Consider the following 21,873-nt stretch of genomic DNA (forward strand, 5'->3'; position numbering starts at 1 on the left):
GACATGAAATTTGTTAACTTGCAGTTAAATGCAATACATAATCTAGAAGAGAAATGATAATAAATAAATAAGTAAATAAATTACAGTATATGTATGTTGAATAGATTTTAAAAACATGCAAAAACCGATTTTTTAAAAAGTGAGGTAGTGTCTAAGGGTTCAAAGTCCATTTAGGAATCGGATGGCAGAGGGGAAGAAGCTGTTCCTGAATCGCTGAGTATGTGCCTTCAGGCTTCTGTACCTCCTATCTGATGGTAACAGTGAGAAAAGGGCATGCCCTGGGTGCTGGAGGTCCTTAATAATGGATGCTGCCTTTCTGAGACACCGCTCCCTGAAGATGTCCTGTGTACTTTGTAGGTCCTGTGCAGTAGCCCCTCCATACCAGACAGTGAGGCAGCCTGTCAGAATGCTCTCCATGGTACATCTATAGAAGTTTTTGAGTGTATTTGTTGACATACCAAATCTCTTCAAACTCCTAATAAGATATAGCCGCTGTCTTGCCTTCTTTATAACTACATCGATATGTTGGGACCACATTAGATCTTGACACCCAGGAACTTGAAGCTGCTCACTCTCTCCACTTCTGATCCCACTATGAGGATTGGTATGTGTTCCTTCGTCTTACCCTTCCTGAAGATCACAATCAGCTCTTTCGTCTTACTGACGTTGAGTGCCAGGTTGTTGCTGCGACACCACTCCACTAGTTAGCATATCTCACTCCTGTACACCCTCTCGTCACCACCTGAGATTCGACCAACAATGGTTGTATCATCAGCAAATTTATAGATGGTATTTGAGCTATGCCTAGCCACACAGTCATGTGTATACAGAGAGTAGAGCAGTGGGCTAAGCACACACCCCTGAGGTGTGCCAATGTTGATCGTCAGAGAGGAGGATATGTAATCACCAATCTGCACAAAGTGTGATCTTCCGGTTAGGAAGTCGAGGATCCAATTACAGAAGCCCAGGTTCTGCAACTTCTCAATCAGGATTGTGGGAATGATGGTATTAAATGCTGAGCTGTAGTCGATGAGCAGCATCCTGACATAGGTATTTGTGTTGTCCAGGTGGTCTAAAGCCGTGTGGAGAGCCTTTGAGATTGCATCTGTTGTTGGCCTATTGTGGCGATAGACAAACTGCAATGGGTCCAGGTCCTTGCTGAGGCAGGAGTTCAGTCTAGTCATGACCAACCTCTCAAAGCATTTCATCACTGTAGATGTAAGTGCTACCAGGCGATAGTCATTAAGGCAGCCCACATTATTCTTCTTAGGTATTGGTATAATAGTTGCCTTTTTGAAGAAAGTGGGAACTTATGCCCAAAGCAGTGAGAGGTTGAAAATGTCCTTGAATACACCTGCTAGTTGGTTGGCACAGGTTTTCAGAGCCTTACCAGGTACACCATCGGGACCTTCCGCCTTGCAAGGGTTCACTCTCTTTAAAGACAGCCTAACATCAACCTCTGGGACAGATCACAGGATCATCAGGTGCAGCAGAGATCTTCAGCGCTGTAGTTGCGTTCTCCCTTTCAATGTGGGCATAGAAGGCATTAAGTTCATCTGGTAGTGAAGCATTGCTGCCATTCATGTTATTGGGTTCCACTTTGTAGGAAGTAATGATTTGCAAACCCCGCCAGATGTCGCCTCCAACCTCATTCGAAATTGTCTCTTCGCCCTTGAAATAGTCCTCTGCAAATCATACCTGGTTTTCCGGAATAGGCCTGGGTCACCAGACTTGAATGCCACAGATCTAGCTTTCACCAGACAACGTACCTCCTGGTTCATCCACGGCTTTTGGTTTGGGGATGTACAGTAAGTCTTTGTGGGCACCTCCTCCCTCACCTCCATTCAGGGCCCCAAACAGTCCTTCCAGATGAGGCAATGCTTCACCTGAGAACCTGCTGGGGTCATCTATTGTGTCCGGTGCTCTCAATTAATATACAGACTCCTCTGCATTGGTGACACCCAGTGTAAACTGGGGAACGACTTTGTTGAGCACCTCTGCTCCATCTGCCAAAAGCAGAACTTCCCGATGGCCAAACATTTTAATTCCAATCGTCATTCCCATTCCAATATGCCAGTCCAAGGCCTCTGTTTGTACCATGATGTGGCCACCCTCAGGGTGGAAGAGCAACACCTTATATTCCATCCGGGTAGCCTCAAACCTGATGGCATGAATATCAATTTCTCCTTCTGGTAAAGATTATTCCCTCCCCCTCCGCTGTTCTTCTATTCCCCACTCTGGGTCTCTTGCCTCTTCTCACCTGCCTATCAACTCCCCCGGTGCCCTTCCTCCTTCCCTTTCTCCTATTTTCCACTCTCCTCTCCTATCAGATTCCTTCCTCTCCAGCCCTTTATCTTTCCTACCCACCTGGCTTCACCCATCATCTTCTAGCTATCCTCCTTCCCTCCCTTCCTGCCCCCACCTTTTTATTCTGGCATCTTCCCTTTTTTGTCCGGTCCTGAAGAAGGTTCTTGGCCTGAAACATTGACGACTTATTCATTTCCATGGATTCTACTTGACCTGCTGAGTTCCTCGAGTTTTTGTGTGTGTTGCTTTAGATTTCCGGCATCTGTAGAATCTCTTGTGCTTCTGTCACCCATTCACCTGGAACTTTAATCTGTAATCTGAACCTGTGTGCCAAGCTGTTGACCGAGTCCTCCCATTTTTCTTTACTGCAAAGACATGAATGCATAGCAGTTAGCATAACACTTTATAGCAACAGCAACCAGGATTCAATTCCAGCCACTGTCCAAAAGGAGTTTGTACAGTCTTAGAAAACTACAGGCCCTTCAACCCATAGAGTCCATGCTGAACCATTTAAACTGCCTAGTTCTATTGACCTGCACCCAGGACAAAGCTCGCCATGGCCCTCCCATCTGTATAACTCTCCAAACTCCTCTTAAACATGGAAATCAAAATCACATCCGCCACTTGCTCATTCCACACTCTCACCACCCTCTGAGTGAAGAAGTTTTCCCTCATGGTTCCCTTAACATTTCACCTCTCACCCTTAACCCGTGACCTCTGGTTGTAATCTCATCCAACCTCAGTGGAAAAAGCCTGCTTGCATTTATTCTATCTTTACCCCTCATACTTTTGTATACATCTATCAAATCTCCTCTCAATCTTCTACATTCTAGGGAATAAGGTTCTAACCTATCCAGTCTTTCCTTATAGCTCAGGACTTCCAGTTCCAGCAATCTCCTTGTAAGTTTTCTCCATATTCTTTAAATCTCATTTACATCTTCCCTGTAGGCAGGTGACCAAAACTGCACACAATACTCCAAATTAGGCCTCAATAGCAACTTCAACATAACATCCCAACTCCTGTACTCGATAATACAAAAAAAAAAGACAGACAACTCAGGGATAAAGGTTGCACACAATCTTTATCCCAATGAAAAAGAATCAAAAACTGGACAGCAAACATTAAAGGATGAGGGTGAAGATGTAAAAGGATGTGAGGGGAAACTCTCTCACAGAGGGTGGAGCATAACTGGAGCAGGTGCATTGCTTCCAGGAGAAGCTTCATTCAGACTGTGCCTATGGTCTGGTGATAATCTGAAGTCCTGCATGCCAAAAACCATTCTAATAAACCTTTTACACACCCACTGTGGGATCTTAACCTCCTTCCTATAGTGTGTGTCCAAAGTTGGGCGCAATGCTGTAGTCACTAATTGGATGCCACTCAGCCCATCGAGTTGATTACAGCTTCATGTGGGAGCACCTGCCAGTAGTTGTAGTCTATCCAGTGTTTTGTATGACTGGCCTGCATTTGCAGATTAGAGAGGCAACAGACAACGTTGAACTTCAGTTGCTTCTTTCCCACAGGTTGCGAGACATACATGGACATTGTGATAGTTTTGGATGGTTCCAATAGCATTTATCCTTGGTATGAAGTCCAGAATTTCCTGATAAACATTCTGAAGAAGTTTTACATTGGACCTGGCCAAATACGGGTGAGTAGCACTAAGGGCTGCTCCTTTCTCTGGTTATAAATTGGAGTTTGACTCGTCCATACAGTGGGGCTTGTCACTTGTTGCCATGTCAACCTCTCACACATCTAGGGGCTTCTGCCTTAGAGCAGAGGCATTTCAGGGGAAATTCGATGGAGGGAGTCCAAAACAGTAGGTTGAGTAAATTGTGAGTGGAGGGAATGGAAGGAGAGTCATTAACTGGAAACAGCAGATCTGTGGTAAGTAGCAACAGACATGGAAGGACTCATCAGTCACTCAGGCAGTGCACTATAAACACTTCAAACCACTTCTCATAACCCTCCCTTGGCTTCTTACATTGCAGTGAAAATAAACCCTCCATTCTGAGCAACATCCTGGTGAATCTTTAATCTCAAATCTCTCTAATGCTGCCACATTCCTTCTGGAGCGTGCATCCCGAACTGTTCGCATTGTCAGAATCAGAATCGGGTTTATGATCACTAACAGATGTTGTGATTTTTTTGTTTTGTTTTGTTTCAGAAATGTGGTGTAAGACTAAAATATTACTATAAATAACATAAATAATGAAAAAAAATGAAAAGGGTAGCGTTTATGTGTTCATGATTCATTCAGAAATCTGATGGCAGAGGGCAAAAAGCCATCTTAATAATGTTGGCTGTGGGCCTTCAGGCTCCTGTAGCCCCTCTGTGATGATAGAAATGAGAAGAGGGCACGAACCAGAAGGTGAGGGTCTTTAATGATGGATGTCACCCTCTTGTCTTTTGAAGATCTCTTTAATAGCTGAACATCAGGTTGAAGAGTGCATGTAAAATACCCTCACACTGACCACAGTTCCATGCCCTGGTGATGCTCCTCTGGACAGCTCTGCACCCGGAACAGGGCGGGACCCACTTAACTGAGCGCTGGAGTGGTGCAGTGGGAAGGACCAGGCGGCGTCTGTCGGGTGGAATGCACAGTGCTCTTATCCCTGGTGTCTTTGCTCCGCAGCTGGGAATCGTTCAATACGGGGAGACGGCAGTTCACGAGTTTGAGCTGAGGGACTACAAGTCCGTTACAGATGTGGTCAAAGCTGCACGGAACATCGAACAGCGAGGAGGGACAGAGACCAACACAGCTCATGGCATTGAGATCGCACGGTAACAGGGAACTAGCTACTGTATACCTTCTACCTACTTCAAGAGCAGATGGTTACAATTCAATGGCAGGAACCATATTAACCCATTAACCTGTCTAGTGATAGCTCCTAGTGTCAAGTAGTCCTTCCATTTTACTAATACTGGATAGCTCCCTTTGCAACCAATTCCTAATGCAAGGGTGAAGGCAAACATTTCTACGTGAGACACTGCAAAGAACACATTTGAAAGGTACTTAATGTTCCATAGAACACAGAGCATCACGGAAAAACACAGACCCTTTGGCCCACAATGTTGTGCCAACCTTTTAATCTACAGTACTCTTCAAAAGTCTTAGGCACGTGTACTGTATATAGCTAGAATGCCTAAGGCTTTTGCACAGTACTGTTTTTAATATAATTTCCTGTGAGGGTTACTTTTGATTAGATTTGAAGCATGCAGTGGAAGGACATCCATCTCTATCTTCTCTTTATTTGCCCTTGAAACAGTGAGTCTTAAGTTTTTGATAATGTTGGTAAGCATTTAGTAGATACAGCATTAAGCCGAAGTCTTAGGAACTGTAGCTAAGATTTTTGCACAGTATTGTACCATACAATCAATCTAACACTTCCCTCTTACACAGCCTTCCATTTTTCTATCATCCATGTGCCTATATAAGTGTTTCTTAAAAGTCAGAGGTTCAAAGCTTCAAAGGTCCAATTTAATGTCAGAGAAATATATACAATATACATCCTGAAATGCTTTTTCTTCGCAAACATCCACAAAAACAGAAGTGCCCCAAAGAATGAACGACAGCTAAATGTGAGAACCCCAAAGTCCCCCTCCAGCTCCCCCCTCCTGCGCATAAGCGGCAGCGAACAACAATCCACTGTCCCCCCATCAGCAAAAAAAATCAAGCATCGCACTCAAGTGTGAGCAAGGCAATAGCAAAGACACAGACTTGCAGTTACCCCAAAGAGTCCATGTTTCACACCAGCATTCGACATACCACAGGTTCTCTCTCTCCCTAATAAGGGAGAGGGAGGTGTCTCCATTTCCCCAGCAAGTGGGGAGACGTAACAAACAAATCGCTGGTCTACGGTGTTAAATCCCTGTTACCTTGCTTTTCTCAAGCTCTGTGCCTGAAAATCTGTGCCTGAAGATCTTGGGTCTTCGGGACACAGCAGAAGATTTTCTGACTCCCCTAACGACACACGGGTCTCCTGCCATGACACTGACCCTCAATCCGCCTGTCTCCAGACCCCCGTGATCTTAGGCTTCCAAATACGAGCCGGACTCTCAGGCATGCCGAACAACGGCCAGTCCTGAAACCCCGTGAATGGGTCCCATTCCCGCAAAGAAATGAAGTCAACGTGTAGCTCCAGGTCAGGGTCTTCAAAAGAACCCTGAAAGGGAAAAATAGAGATATTAAAGATGGAAATCGAGCTGTTTCTGAAAATGCAAGCAAAGGAGTCACCTTTTACCGCTATCTTAACTCTGCCTCTGTCTCCGTCCCTAATGTATCTGCCTCTACCACTACCCCTGGCAGCGCATTCCTCACTCTCACCACTCTCATTGTAAAGAAAGCTACTTCTGGCATTCCCCACCCCCATTCTTACCCCCAATCACCTTAAATTACGGCCCCATGTATTATCCATATTTGCCCTGGGAAAAAGTCCATTCGATCTATGCCTCTTATCACCACATACACCTCTATCAAGTCATCTCTCATCCTCCAATCACCTTAGGATTATGCCTCCTCGTATTAAGCATGTTCCAGCCAGCTAATTGGAGTTTAGAAGATTTTTCTAATTGTTAGCTTTGAAATTGTTATACTGTTTACTGTGTGAGCTTCACACCAGCAAAAAATTGCATTGAATCTTGGTGTATGTGATGTTAAGCTAATCTGGATCTGAATCTGAAGCCCAGAGTGCTAGAGAAGTTCTATCTCTCAATCACTTCCATGTTCTTTGCCCCTAAAATATTTACTCACTATTTTTTGAATGTAGCATAATGGCTAGACTTCAGTATTAATGAATCAGAGATGGAAATTGGGAGTTCAAATTCCAACTACATTGCTGGGCAATTTAATTTTATTCACATTTGTTCATGAGAGGTGGAAACACCAGTATTGTCCACCCTTAATTCCCTCAGAACCAAAGAAACAAGTAAGAATTCAAAGTTCAATGAAAATTTATTGTCAAAGTACACTATACATCACAACACACCACCCAGAAGTTCACCTTCCTGCAGGCGTTCACAGTAGCACAAAGAAATACAATAGAACCAAGGAAAATTATACACGAAGCAACCAATCTGCAAATTAAGACAAACTGCAAATGCAAAAATAAACAACAAATGATAATAAGAATAAATATAAAATACTAAAAACATGAGTTGTAGAGTCCTTGAAAGTGAGTCCATAGGTTGTGGAATCAGTTCAGTGTTATGGTGAGCGAGGTTATTCAGGCTGGTTCAGGAGTCAGACTTGATGACAAACTTGAGTCAGACATGTTGAAGTCACATTGGGACCAGACCAGATTAGGGCAACAGATTTTCTCCCCTGGAGGACGTTAATGAACCAGCTGAGTATTTACGACAATTCCATAGATTAATGTTTACCATTATTAAGGCTGACATTAATTCCAGATTTTTATTTGAATTCCCCAGCTGGCATGGTAAAAATCAAACTCATGTCTTGGCATAATGGCCTTTTACTAGTCTATCAGCTTAATTACTACATCACCAGATACAGAAAGGAGATGACGTCCATAGCACTGCTGGCCATGGGGCTATATGTTTCCTGGCATGACTGGCTATCCTTCAGGGTATCATGAAGGAGCAAAATCCCTCTGAACCAGTGGTTCCCAACCTTTCTTGTGCCATGGGAATCCCTGCTCTAAAACTGTTGCCCAGGTCCTTCTCCAGTCTCAGCTTTATGGGAGAGTGGCAAAGAGAAAGATACTGTTGAAAAAAACTTGCTTGAAATCTCTGCTAGAGTTTTCCAGAAGGCATGAGGGAGACTCTGAAGTGAGCTGGAAGAAGGTTCTATGATTTGATGAAACCAAAATTGAGCTTTTTGGCCATCAGACTAAACACTACGTTTTCATCAAAAACACACCATCCCTACTGTGAAGTATGGTGATGACTGCATCATGCTGTGGGGATGCTTCACTGCAGCAGGCCCCGGAAGGCTTGTGAAGGTAAAGGGTAAAATGAATGCAGCAAAATACAGGGAAATCCTGGAGGAAAACCTGATGCAGTCTGCATGAGAATGGCAACTTGGGAGAAGATTTGTTTTCCAGCAAGACAATAACCCCAAGCATAAATAAAACAAAAACAAATTTATTGTCCCAGAGTGGCCGAGTCAGAGTCCAGACCTCAATCCAGTTGAGAATTTGTGGCTGGACTTGAAAAGGGCTGTTCATTCACAATCCCCATGCAATCTGACACAATGTGAGCAGTTTTGTAAAGAAGAATGGGGAAAAATTGCAGTGTCCAGATGTGCAAAGCTGATACAGACCTATCCACACAGACTCAAGGCAGTAATTGCTGCCAAAGGTGCATCTACTAAATACTGACTTGAAGGAGGTGAATACTTATACAATCAAATATTTTGTGTTTTATATTTGTAATTAATTTAGATCACTTTGTAGAGATCTGTTTTCACTTTGAAATGAAAGAGTCTTTTTCTATTGATTAGTGTCAAAAACTCCCAATTAAGTCCACAGTGATTCAATGTTGTAAAACAAGAAAACTTCCAAGGGGGGAGCGGGAGTTGAATGCTTATTTTAGGTACTATAAATAGCAGAAAACCGTGAAAAACTAAATCACATCAATATTCCGTGAGACTACTCTTTGCCTTTAAAACAGCATCAATTCTCTTCAGTGCTCTGTTGTGAAGTTTTATAAGAAAATCAGCAGGTAGGTTGTTGCAAGCATCTTGGAGAACTTGCTGTAGTTCTTCTTCAGACTTCAGCTGTCTCGCTTGCGTCTGTCCCTCCAGGTAATCCCAGACAGCCTCAATGACATTGAGATCAGGGCACTGTGGAGGCCTGAAACCATATTAAAAAATCTAGGGTGCCTAAGACTTTTGCACAGAACTGTACAACTACAACATACAGTAAAGGCTACTCTCAGTGCCCTGGCTGAAGAAGGCCAGCATGCCAAATGCCCTCCTCACCACTCTTTCTGCCTGCGATGCAACTTTCAGAGAACTGTGTTCTTGTAGTCCTGGGTCCTTCTGTTTACAACACTCCCCAGAAGCTGACCATGAAAGTCCTGATTTGGTGTTACCCACCACCTTACCAGGGTGGTGTGGTGATATGCTCTCAGGTTGATGATAATTGTCACATAACCAAGCATTTCTTAAAAAGCTAGAGCAACCCTTTGTTCAATCATCTAGAGTTTGTGGGTTAGGTGTGAAAGGTGAAACATTTAAAGGAACATGAGGGGGAACTTCTTCACTTAGAGGGTGGAGAGAGTGTGGAATGAGCTTCCAGTGTAAGTAGTGAATACGGGTTTGATTGCAACATTTCACCAAGTTTGGATAGGTACATGGATGGGAGGTGTATGGAGAGTTATGGTCAGAGTGCAGGTCAATGGGACTAGGCAGATTAATAGTTTGACATGGACTAGATGGGCCAAAGGGCCTGTTTCTGTGCTGAAGTACTCTTTTGACTCTAGGGCTCTCTCTGATTTTGCTACAATGCCATTTAGGGCATTTGGCAACCTTCTGCAATGGCACAGTGGTAGAGTTGCTACAGCCTAGGTTCAATCCCATCCTCCGCCACTATCTGTGTGGAGCTGGCACGTACACCATGTGACCAAGTGGGTATCTTCCCAATGCTTCACTTTTCTACCACATCCCAAAGGGTAATTAGCCCAGTATGTAGGTGAGTGATAAAACCTGCAGGAATGTGGAGAGGAAAATGGTTAGGATTTATTCCATGAAGTGTAGAATATTGAGGAAAGATTTGCTGGAGGTATACAAAGTGATGAGGAATATAGAGAAGGTAAATGCAATCAGGCAAAGCAACACACACAAAATGCTGGAGGAACTCAGTTGTTCAGGTAACAGCTATGGAAAAGTGTATACAATCGACGATTTGAGCCAAAACCCTTCTTCAGGACTTTACTCAGGCATTTCTTCAAGCTTTTTCCTGTTGGGTTGGGTGAGGCTAGAACTAAAGGTCTTAAGGGTAAAAGGTGAAATATTTAAGGAGAACCTGAGGATTTTATTCCTCTGCATAGATACGTGCTGAGTTCCTGCGGCATTTTGTGACTCTTACGCTTTCCAACACGTGTTGTAGGCATTTAGAGGTAGACATTAGCTGCTCTCTACACACTTCTCCTCAAAGTTCCTGCACAACCCTCCTTGACCAGGGGAACCCAAAGACAATTTGAGAGGCCCAACCATCATCTCTCTGCTGGATTCGGGCACTGAACGGGCAGATTGTTCGAATGAGAGAACTATGAGGTTTGATCGAAAGTAAACCTGCGTGTATCTGCACTTTCCTCAAAAATTCCACAGTGCTGAGAGCAGCAACTGTACTACACATGTCCCGACCACAGGATTGCAAACACTCCCAAAGTTCACTGCAAGCATTTTCATTAACGCTAAACTTGCAAATTCTTTGGCGATCTCATAATCACTGGTCAAAATTACCAGTTTGGGAGTCGTTTTCCTATTTAACCTTTATTGTTGTGTCTCATATCATGTCATATCTTCAAATATACAAATCAGTAACCATTTCATTAGGTACTTCTGCACTGCAGTTCATTAATGCAAATATCTAATCAGCCAATCCTATGGCAGCAACTCAGTGCATAAAAGCATGCAGACATGGTCAAGAGGTTCAGCTGTTGTTCAGACCAAACATCAGAATGGGGAAGAAATGTGATCTAAGTGACTTTGACCGTGGAATGATTGCTGATGCCAGAAAGGATGGCTTGAGTATCTCAAAAACTAATAATCTCCTGGGATTTTCACACACAAGAGTCCCTGTAGTTTACAGAGAATGATGCAAAAAAACAGAAAACATCCAGTGAGCGGTAGTATTGTTGGCAGAAATGCCTCGTTAATGTGAGAGGTCGGAAGAGAATGGCCAGACTGGTTCAAGCTGACAGGAAGGTGACAGTAACCCAAATAACCATGTGTTACAGCCGTGGTAGCAAAATGTCAAACCTTGAATTGGATAGTCTGCAGAAACAGAAAGATTAAGGTCATCTTCATGGGTTCCTGGACCATTCGGAAATCTAATGTGGAAGGGATGGAGCTTCTCCTAAACCTCTGAATGTGCATCTTCGGGCTCCTGTACTTCTTCCCTGATGGTAGTAATGAAAAGATGGCATGCCCCAGATGGTGAGGTCCTTTCATGATGAATGCCACCTCTTTGAGACATCGCATTTTGAATGTATCCTCGATGGCAGGGAGGCTGGTGTCATTGATGAAGCTGGATGAGCTTACAACCCTCTGATCCTTTGCATTGGCACTTGAAGACCAGATGACGATGATGCAACCAGTCAGAACACTGTCCACAGTACATCTGTAGAAATTTGCTCAGGTCTTTGATGATATATAAAATCTCCTAAAACTCCAAATGAAGTACAGCCACTGGCAGGTTGGAGAAAGAACGTTGGCCAGGACAACAACAATTACATTGATATAGCACCTCCAACAGAGTAAAACTTTGCACTTCATAGGAATGTTCCAAAAGAGTTGTTGGAACCAATAAGCAGAAGTTTGGCCAAAGAAGTCAAAGTAAGTGAATTATGAAAGTACATATATGTTGCCATATAGAGTACTACCATGAGAATCATTTTCTTGCAGGCATTTCCAAGAAAATAAAGAAATACAATACATAAACAAAGGCTGCCAAACAACCAATGTGCAAAAGGTGACAAATTGTGCAACCAGGAATATACTGAGCACATTTCTCAACATACTGAGAGTCCATAGGTCATAGAATCAATTCAGAGTTGTGTTGAGTAAAGTTATCCACACTGGTTCAGGAGGGTAATAACTGTCCCTGAACCTGATGGCGTGGGACCTAAGTTTTCTGTACTTAGTAGCAGTGAGAAGAGAGCATGGCCTGGATGGGTGGGTTCTTTGATGATTGCTGCTTGCTTGTCACAGCGCTCTTTGCAAATGTGCTTAAATGTGAGCAGGGCTTTTCCTGGGATGGACTGGGCTGTATCCAACACTTCCTGTAGTGGACAGTTTATTTACTGAGGATAGAGGGTGGCAGAGGGGGAGCTGATAAAACAGACAGTTCAAAGAATGAAAGATAGAGCTGAAGAAATGGCCAGAATTGGAGGGGTGGTTAAAATTGCAAAGTGCAAATGGTCAGAATTGGAGGCAGGCAGTGATCCCAGTCTGGTGTAAACTAGAGGCAAAACAAACACAGGAAATTTAAAATCAAGGCACGCAACTTGAAATAAACACAAGGGATTCTGCAGGTACTGGAACTTCAGAGAACACATGGAATGCTGGTGGAATCTGGCAGCATCTATGGAGGGGAATAAACAGTTGATGTTTTGAGCAACGCCCCTTCATCAGAACTAGAATGGAAGGGGGTAGAAACCAGGATAAGAATGTGGGGCAAGTGAAAGGGACACAAGTTGGCAGATGATGGATGGGACCAGGTTGTACTGCAGGAAGCTGAATATTGGAAGACCTTAGTTTATGTAGTGTAGGTGATGGTAGTGCTGTTAATTGGAATGGCAACACCACAAGGGATCAAAGGCAGGGAAGAGGAATCTGCTTAAAGCCATGGAAACTGTCGGTGTTGTGATTTAACATCTCGCCTGGCCTGTTTAAAGAGTGTTCCTGTTTATCTCTCTCGCAGCTCTGAGGCATTCAGTGTCAGGAGGGGTGCGAGACCAGAGGCCAAGAAAGTGATGATTGTCATAACCGATGGTGAGTCCCATGACAGCCCCCACCTGAAACAAGTGATTGAGGACGCCGAGCGTGACAACATCACGAGATACGCCATTGCGGTAGGTGATCCACATAGTGCATTATCCACTCTCTGAAATGGTCTTGCCAAACTTCCTTGTGGGACAGGGACGATCATTGTGTCATGTGACATTCAATTGGACCATAATCAGGAAGGGCTTACTTCACCTGTGAGTCTGTCAGGGTCATCTACTGTGCTCCTGGGGGAGCACTTCAATCTGCCCATCATGAAAGGCATGATTTCCCCGGTAGCCACCCATTTCAATTCAACTTCCCATTCCCATTCCCACATGTCGTTCCATGGCCTGCCCTATTGTCATGATGAGGCCACACTCAGGTTGGGGGAGCAACACCTCATATTACATCAGGGCAGCCTCTAACTTGATGGCGTGAACATCGATTTCTTTAACTTCAGAAATTTCTCATTTCTTCCCTTCTGTCCTTTTCTATTTCCCTATCTGGCTCCCCTCTCACTCCTTCTCTTCTCTTCATCTACCTATCATAATCCTTTGGGTTCCCTCCTTCCTCTTCTCCCATGGTCCTCTTCTTTCCTATCATATTCCTCCTTCTTCAGCCATTTACCTCTTCCACCCAACACCTCCCAGCTTCTTACTTCATCCCTCCCCCTTCCCCACCCACCCAACTTTCCCCCTTACCTGGCTTCAACTATCACCTGCCGAAGTATTTCTTCCCTTCCCCGCACCTTCTTATCCAGGTTTCCTCCTACTTCCTTTCGCATCCTGATGAAGAGTCTCAGCCCAAAATATCAAGTTTATTCCACTCCATAGATGCTGCCTAACCTGCAAAGTTCCTCCAGCATTTTATGAAAGGTTAATCCTGGAATATATTGACAATATGACACCTTCCCCAGTCATAGCCCAGGATTGGCTTGGATGGGCAATTCATTCGGCATGGACCGACACACGCAAACTGCAGAGCTCAGCAGATTGTTACAGGGATGTTGCCAGGCCTTGAAGATCTGAGTTACAGAGGAAGCATGAATAGGAAAGAGTGTAGGATAATGAAGGGATATTTGATAAAGAGGTGCAGAACCATGAAGATAAGGAAAGGTATTTTTTTTCCATTGAGGTTAGCTGAGACTATTACTAGAGGTCATCTGTGAAAGGTGAAATATTTAAGAGGAACCTCAGGGAGAACTTCTTCACTAAGAGGGTGGCATGAGTGCCAGCAGAAGACATGGATATGGATGGGTTTGATTTTAACATTTAAGAAAAGTCTAGATAAGTACATGAATGGGAGGGTATGGAGGGCTATGATCTAGGTGTGAGTCGATGGGACTAGGCAGAATCATAAATCGGCTGAGACCAGTTGGGTCAAAGGGTCTGTTTCTCTGCTTCAGTGCTCTATGACTCTATCAGGCAGCATCTACAAGGGGAAATAAACAATCAATGCTTTGGGCTGAGATTGGAAAGGATGGGGGAAGAAGCTGGCTCCTGATGAAGGGTCCAGGCCCAAAACATCAACTGTTTATTCCCCTCCATAGATACTGTCTGACCTGCTGAGTTCCTCTTACACTCAGATTTCCAGCATCTGCAGAAGCTCTTGTGTCTTGGCATAAACCAATTCGTTTGATTGGCCTTTTTCCACGCTCTTTGACTCTATGACATCAGTTGAAAACAAGGAGGACCGCACCACTGAATTTCCAGCTAACTGTCCCTGCCTGTCTTGAAGAATGAACCTCCAGGGGATCTTCCTCCTTCATTTTAGTCTTCAGGCGAGAAGGAGACAAAGTATTCATTAAGCAACTCCTCTTTTTCCTTGCTCCAGGTCCTTGGTTACTACAACCGAAGAGGAATCAATCCAAGTGACTTCCTAAAGGAGATCAAATTCATAGCAAGCCACCCGGATGAGAAACATTTCTTCAATGTCTCTGATGAGTCGGCACTGAAGGATATTGTGGATGCCCTTGGAGCTCGGATCTTCAGACTTGAAGGTAATGTTCTTTTACAGATTAAAAAGAAAATCAAGAATTTCTACAGCAAAAATAGATGGGCTGCGAGAGGAATTCCTGTCTGAGTTCCTCCAGCTGCTCAGTATTTTCTCTATTTGGTATGAAGGTTTGGTACGCCTCCAAAAATACACAGAGGAAAGTATTCTAGCTGGCTGCATCACCACCTGGTGTGGGGGGCTACTGCACAGGGTTGAACTAAGCTGCAGAGAGTTGTAAACTCAGTCAGCTCCCTCATGAGCACCTACCTCTGTAGTATCCAGGACATCTTCAGGGAGCAATGCCTCAAAAAGGAAGCATCCATCATTAAGGATGCCCCACCCCCACCCCCAACCATAACCCAGGACATGCCTTGTTCTCATTGCCACCATCAGGAAGGAGGTACAGAAACCGAAAGGCTCACACTCAGTGATTCAGGAACAGCTTCTTCCCCTCTGCCATCTGATTTCTGAATGGACATTGAACCCATGAACACTACCTCAATACTTTTTAAAATTTCTGTTTACTTTAACTATTTCATATACATATATAGTATGTTATATACATACTTACTGTAATTCACATTTTTTCTCTTTTATTATGTACTACATTGTGCTGCTACCACAAAGCCACCAAATTTCACAACATATGCCAGTGATACTAAACCTGATTCTGATTCTCAGATTCTAGTGTCTGCAGCCTCTTGTACTCCAATGAATTTCTCTACCTCGTCTCACAGTCTCAGGTCAGCCCTTTACTGTCAATGAAGTAACTTTTGAAGTGTTGCCACTGTTGCAACAAGCACTGCTGATCCATGCACAACAAGCTGAGTTCCTCTAGTAGCTCATTTTTTTTATTATTGGGATTCCAGCATTTGCAGTCTCTAACTAATGTCTCCAAAAAATTTCTCCACCTCTTTTCACAATCTCGGGCCTTTACAATTAATGAAGTAAATTTTGAAGTGTTACCACTGTTACATTATGCAGCTCCCACTGGCAGCAGTGTGATAAAGTCTTGGGCGTTTGTTTCAAGTAGTACCCAGATCTACTTCAAAGATGGCCGTCAGTTCTTTTACATTCTTCCTGGAGGTTCATTACTAGTGCTGTCCTGCAGGGATCTGTTCTGGATCCTCTTCTGTTTGTGATCTTTATAAATGAAATGGATAAGGAAATGGAAAGGTGGTTCAGTATGTTTGCAGATGACACAAAAGTTGCTGGAGTTGTGGATAGTGTAAAAGGTTTCCATAGGTTACAAAGGGACATTGACAGGATGCAGAGCTGGGATGAAAGTGGTAGATGGAGTTCAGTCTGAAAAAGTATGAAGTGTGGAAGGTCAAACTTGATGTTAGGCAACAAAATTAATGGTAGGATTCTTAGCCAGGTAGAGCAAAGAGGTTCTTGGGGCTCCAAGCCTATTGATCCCCAAAGTTTCTATGCAAGTTGATATGGTGGTTAAGAAGGGGTATGATGTGTTGGCCTTTGTTTGTCAGGAAATTTACTTCATGAGCTTCGAGGTAATGTCACAGCTCTATATCTCTCTAGTTAGACATCACTTGGAGTATTGTGTTCGGTTCTGGTTACCTCATTATGGGAAGGATGTGAAAGCTTTAGAGAGGGTGCAGAGGATATTTATCAGGACACTACCTGGATTAGAGTGCACGTCCTATGAGGAAAGGTTGAGTGAGGTAGGGCATTTTCCTTTGGAGTGAAGGAGAATGAGAGGTGACACTCAACCTCCTTCAGGAGAGGAGATGCATAAGCTGATAAGAGGCATAGACAGAATGGACAACCAGCACCTTTTCCCCAAGCTGGCAAAGGCTAATACACAAGGGCATATTTTAAGGTGATTGGAGAAAAGTGTTACAGTTTTTACAGAGAGTGGTGGGTGCATGGAACATGCTGCTGGGGTGATGGTAGAGGCAGAAATATTAGTGACATTTAAGAGACTCTTAGATAAGACACGTATTAAAAATGGAGACTATAAGGGAAGGAAGGGTTAAATTGATCTTAGAGGAGATTAAAAGGTTAGCACAACACCATGGTCGAAGGGACTATGCATTGTGATGTTCTATGATCTATGTAAATCCATTAGATATTGACCCAGTTTGGCATCTCTTCTGAAGGAAATCATCTATAAGACACAGGAGCAGAATTAGGCTATTCAGCCTTTTGTATCCGCTCAGCCATTCCATCCGAGCTAATTTATTTTCCTATTCAGCCCTTGTCCTGCCTTCTCCTCATAACCTTTGACACCCTTACTAATCAAATACCTAGCAACCTCCACTTTAAATATACTCAATGAACGTCCTCCACAAATCTGTGCTAACGAATTCCATAGATTCAGCACCCTCTGGCTACAGAATTCCTCCTGATCCTAGTTCTAAAGGAACATCCCTGACAAAGCAGTACCCCTTGGGAATGCTGGTGTAGTCTCGGAGTAACACACAAACCTGTTGCAGTGTGATTCAGACGTGAAAGGGTAAAATACAGCTGGCACCAAAGCATGAAGGGTCTTAAAGAACCATCAAAAGCATGGGTTTGGGAGCTGATGTTGGGGAAGACTTGAAGAGTTACTGCAATATGTATTGTAGCTAGTGAACATATAACCATTATCTGCTGCTGATAGTGGGAGGGACTTTTGACCTTGCTAGGTGATATTATCAATTTCCCATCTGAATGTCCTTCACCAGGTGTTACAAAGAAGGGCTTATTGCATTTATTGGGTCAGAATAATAACTGGTTACATGATACTAACAGATATTTCTCTTTTAATATCAGGAACTAATATTCAGAATGAAACATCTTTTCAGTTGGAAATGTCGCAAGCAGGATTTTCAACACATTTTGTGGAGGTAAGGATTTTATTTTTAAGTCTTGCTTTGCAAAAAATCGATCCATTTCTCCCAACTCACGTCATCTGGGGCATTGGTTTCAGAAGCAAGCTGAAGAAAGCCTGAGTCAGTTGTGTCAGGAGGTCTGAGTCAGGGTTTCCAAATTGGGGGGGGGGGGGGGGAGGGGTGAAATCTGTCAACATTCCTAAGCTGAGTTCAAAAATTGGCCAAGGTAATTAAAGAAAGATTTTATAACTTTGAAGTCTTCGGGTCATTCCATTGACTTTACAGGTAATGAAGCACTTTGGAAACAATGTGGGAGACTCTGCAACCACTTGTACAGTGAAAGTTCCCACAAACTGCAGTAGGAGGCAATGTGGGATGAGGGGCGGACAGCAATAATTTGCAGTTTTCTTATCCCTAGGCATCCCAATCCAGCACTATCCAAGTGAGACTATGTTGTGACGAGAGGTCCCAGTGAGGGTTTACTGGGACAAAGTGGTCAAGCATTCCTTTCAATGCACTAAACTCCAGAAGTGGCCAGTAGAATTGCTGGAATTACATAAAATTACATTGACATGGTCATTACTTCAATTTGGGAATCTCAGTTTCCAAGCAATTCCAGTGCCATAATTCCCATAAACGCAAGAGGTTCTGCAAATGCAAGCAATCCAGAGCAACTTACACAACATACTGGAGGAATGCAGGAAATCAGAGAGCCTTTATGGAGAGGAATGAACAGTTGACATTTCATGCCAAAACCATTCCCCTCCATAGATGCTGCCTGACCTGCTGGATTCCTCCAGCATTTTGCTTTGTGTTACCATGATCCCCATGGTCTCCAAGCAGCCTTTGGATCCAAGTGCAGAAACTGTGGAGACCCTCCTGGTTGATGATCCACAGGGATAACTTAAGGACTATTGATAATCCAAGCAGTCTCTGCAGGAAACTCTACAGCTGTTTGTTCTCTTCTAAGACCACAAACAACTTGCAGTCGAATAGACCTTGTCTAGTGCCAGTAGACCACAGCACACTTTAAACATTCACAAGTGTTTTCAGTCTTCATGCGCAGAATGCCAAATGGTGCTTCTGAAACAAGGCTCGCAGCTGGATTATATGGATGGTGTCCCGCTGACGTGGTCATACACTCAGTGGCCACTTTGTTAGGTACACCAGTTCTTTAATTCAATATCTAATCAGCCAATTATCCAGCAGCAATTCAGTGCATAAAAGTATGCAGACATGGTCAAGAGGTTCTGTTGTTGTTCAGACAAAACATCAGGATGGGGAAGAAATGTGATCTAAGTGACTTTGACTGTGGACTGATTGCTGGCACTAGATAGGGTGGTCTGAGTATCTCAGAAATGGCTGATCTCCTGGGATTTTCACAAACAAGTCTCTAGAGTTTACAGAGAATGATGTGAAAAGCAAGAAGTATCCAATGAGAGGCAGTTCTGTGGCCAAAAATGCCCTGTTAGTGAGAGAGGTCAGAGGAGGATGGACAGACTTTTTCAAGCTGTCAGAATGGCAACAGTAACTCAAATAACCACGTGTTACAACAGCGGTGTGCAGAAGAGAATCACTGAATGCACAGCACATCGAACCTTGAAGTGGATGGGCTATCTGAGCAGAAGACCATGGATATTCACTCAGTGGCCACTTAATAAGGTATGGGAGGTGCCCAATAATGTGATTACTGCATGTACAGGTATATACACAAAGGTGCCAGAAAAAGGCCAGAAATATCATGAAGAATCCCACTCACCTTGCTTATGGACTGTTAGGCCCACTTCCATCAGGGAAGAGACTACATAGCATCCATGCCACCAGACTCAAAAACAGCTACTTCCTCCACACATTAGGCTTATCAACACCTCCACCCATTAACCCATCCCACCAACCCTCACCCATCACTACATCCACATCACCTATCATTACTTCATGTGCATACAGTCAATGTATATAAAAGTTTCTTGTGCTTTTTTTTGTTGTTTGTGTTCTTTGTAAGTGTTTTTTTTTAATTATGCTTTGGATCCAGAGTAACAATCACTTCATTCTCCTTTACTCTCCTTTACTGAAGAATAACATTAAAAAATACTGAATCTTGAATTTTAAACACCTGCTTATTCTCGGTTCAAAGTTCAAAGTAAATTTATTATCAAAGTACATATATGTCACCAGATACAACCCCGAGATTCATTTCTTGCAGACATATTTAATAAATCCATAATAGATAAATAACCATAATGCATTTCAATCCCTGAACAGCAAATTCTCTCGAGCACCAGTGAAGTAAGCTGGTCAGGAACTGTTAAGGTAACTACAATGTAGGATTTCTCTAGAAATGCATTTTATTTAAAATTGAATATATCATTGATTTAGTAATTAATGGACTGAACAGCTCCTGAGGTAAGGAGGCGGCAATCTTTTAACATTTAGAAAGGAAAATGACTTCCTCTATTTTAAGAGATCAGAACTTAATAAAAATCTGGTTAGGCCACATCTGGAGTAGTGCATACAGTTCTGGTCACCCCACTATAGGAAGGATGTTGAGGCTTTGGAGAGGGTGCAGACGAGTTTCACCAGGATGCTGTCTGATTTAGAGGGCATGTGCTATCACGAGAGGCTGGACAAGCTTGGGTTATTTTCTCTGGAGTGGCAGAGGCTGAGGGGAGATCTGATAGAGGTTTGTAAGATTATGAGAGGCAGAGATAGAGTGGACAGAGAATATCTTTTTCCCAGGGTAGAAATGTCTAATACCAAAGGGCATACATTGAAGGTGAAAGGAGGGTAGCTTCAAAGGGGATGTGAGAGCCAAGTTTTTTACTCAGAGAGTGTGTAATGCCTGGAATGCGCTGCCTGGGTTGGTGGCAGAGGCAAATACATTAGAGGCTTTTAAGAGATGTTTGAATAGATATATGGATGTAAGGAAGATGGAGGGATAGGGATATGGTGTATGTAGGACGGATCAGGGTTTGGGTGTTTTTGATTTGCTTTTTAACTGACCTGTTCCTGTGTTCTAACTACAGCATGGGGTGATCTCAGATACTTGAATACAACGGTCTTTTCATCTATCTTCTCTGTCCCATATCTTCAATCATCGGGTGTATCTTTCCAATATTTTCTGCCTCTATTTCAGATTCAATTCTTTTAATATTTTTCCGAATGAGCCCCAGGGCCACTAAAGAATAACGCAATGTTGTCCGACCCATTGATATCATTGTTAAGTGAACTCGAGGAGGAGGTCGGAAAAATAGGATGATGTAAATTCTGGAGAATAAGATGAGTAGCAGTTTCTTGGCTCTGGGGCTCTAACAGCTGAGAAGCATTGGAAAAAAATACTTAAAAATTGAAGGAAAACCAGTAAATATTGGAAAGATGCAGCAGACAACTATTGTGAATGCCTGTAAGGAAATGAATATCAGTGTTAGTACGTGGTGAGATAAAGCACTTCAATAATAAATTTACTTTGAACTTTGAAATTTGGACAATTCAACAGCTGCAAAAGGGAAGATGTTAGAAGGTCTGCATGTATACAGTGGCTCAGAACTCACCATGTAACCCTTCTGCACTGTGTACTGTAGCAAATGAAGACAACAGATGGCACACAGCTCACACCCACAGCAAGAATGTGATAATGACTCAAATCATTTAGTGACGTTGGATAGACAATCGATGCCGGCCGGGGCACCAAGCAAGACTCCTGAAGGAGAGATTAAAGAGATCATTTTTATTTGTTACATGTATTGTACAGTGGAACATACAGTGAAGTGCACCATTTGCATCGCATCAAATCAGCAAGCGTCGTGCTGGTCGCTACGTTACTGGCACCAACTTAGCACAGTCACAGCACACTAACCCTAACACGCAGTCTTTAGAATGTGGGACGAAACTGGAGCTCCTGAAGGAAACCCAGGAAGTCATGGGGAGAACATACAAACTCCTTTCAAGCAGCAGCAGGAATTGAACATCAATCTTATAAGTGATGCTGTAAAGTATTGTGATAATTGCTATGTTATTGAGTCATAGAACACTACAGCACAGAACCAGACCCACCTAATCCATGC

At 43.2% G+C, this 21,873-nt stretch overlaps 1 protein-coding gene across 1 annotated transcript in view; it reads left to right on the forward strand.

The window, feature by feature from the left end:
- Positions 1-21,873, forward strand: part of itga11a (integrin, alpha 11a) — a 265,485-nt gene that overhangs the window by 155,876 nt on the left and 87,736 nt on the right. Inside the window, exons 6-10 of the mRNA XM_059952982.1 lie at positions 3,832-3,959; positions 4,944-5,092; positions 12,919-13,069; positions 14,817-14,982; positions 17,754-17,827. Of these exons, the coding sequence (XP_059808965.1) occupies positions 3,832-3,959; positions 4,944-5,092; positions 12,919-13,069; positions 14,817-14,982; positions 17,754-17,827 (668 nt within the window). The remainder of the gene's footprint in view (positions 1-3,831; positions 3,960-4,943; positions 5,093-12,918; positions 13,070-14,816; positions 14,983-17,753; positions 17,828-21,873) is intronic.

This window comes from Hypanus sabinus, chromosome 28 (assembly GCF_030144855.1).
Source record: "Hypanus sabinus isolate sHypSab1 chromosome 28, sHypSab1.hap1, whole genome shotgun sequence".
NCBI lineage: Eukaryota > Metazoa > Chordata > Chondrichthyes > Myliobatiformes > Dasyatidae > Hypanus > Hypanus sabinus.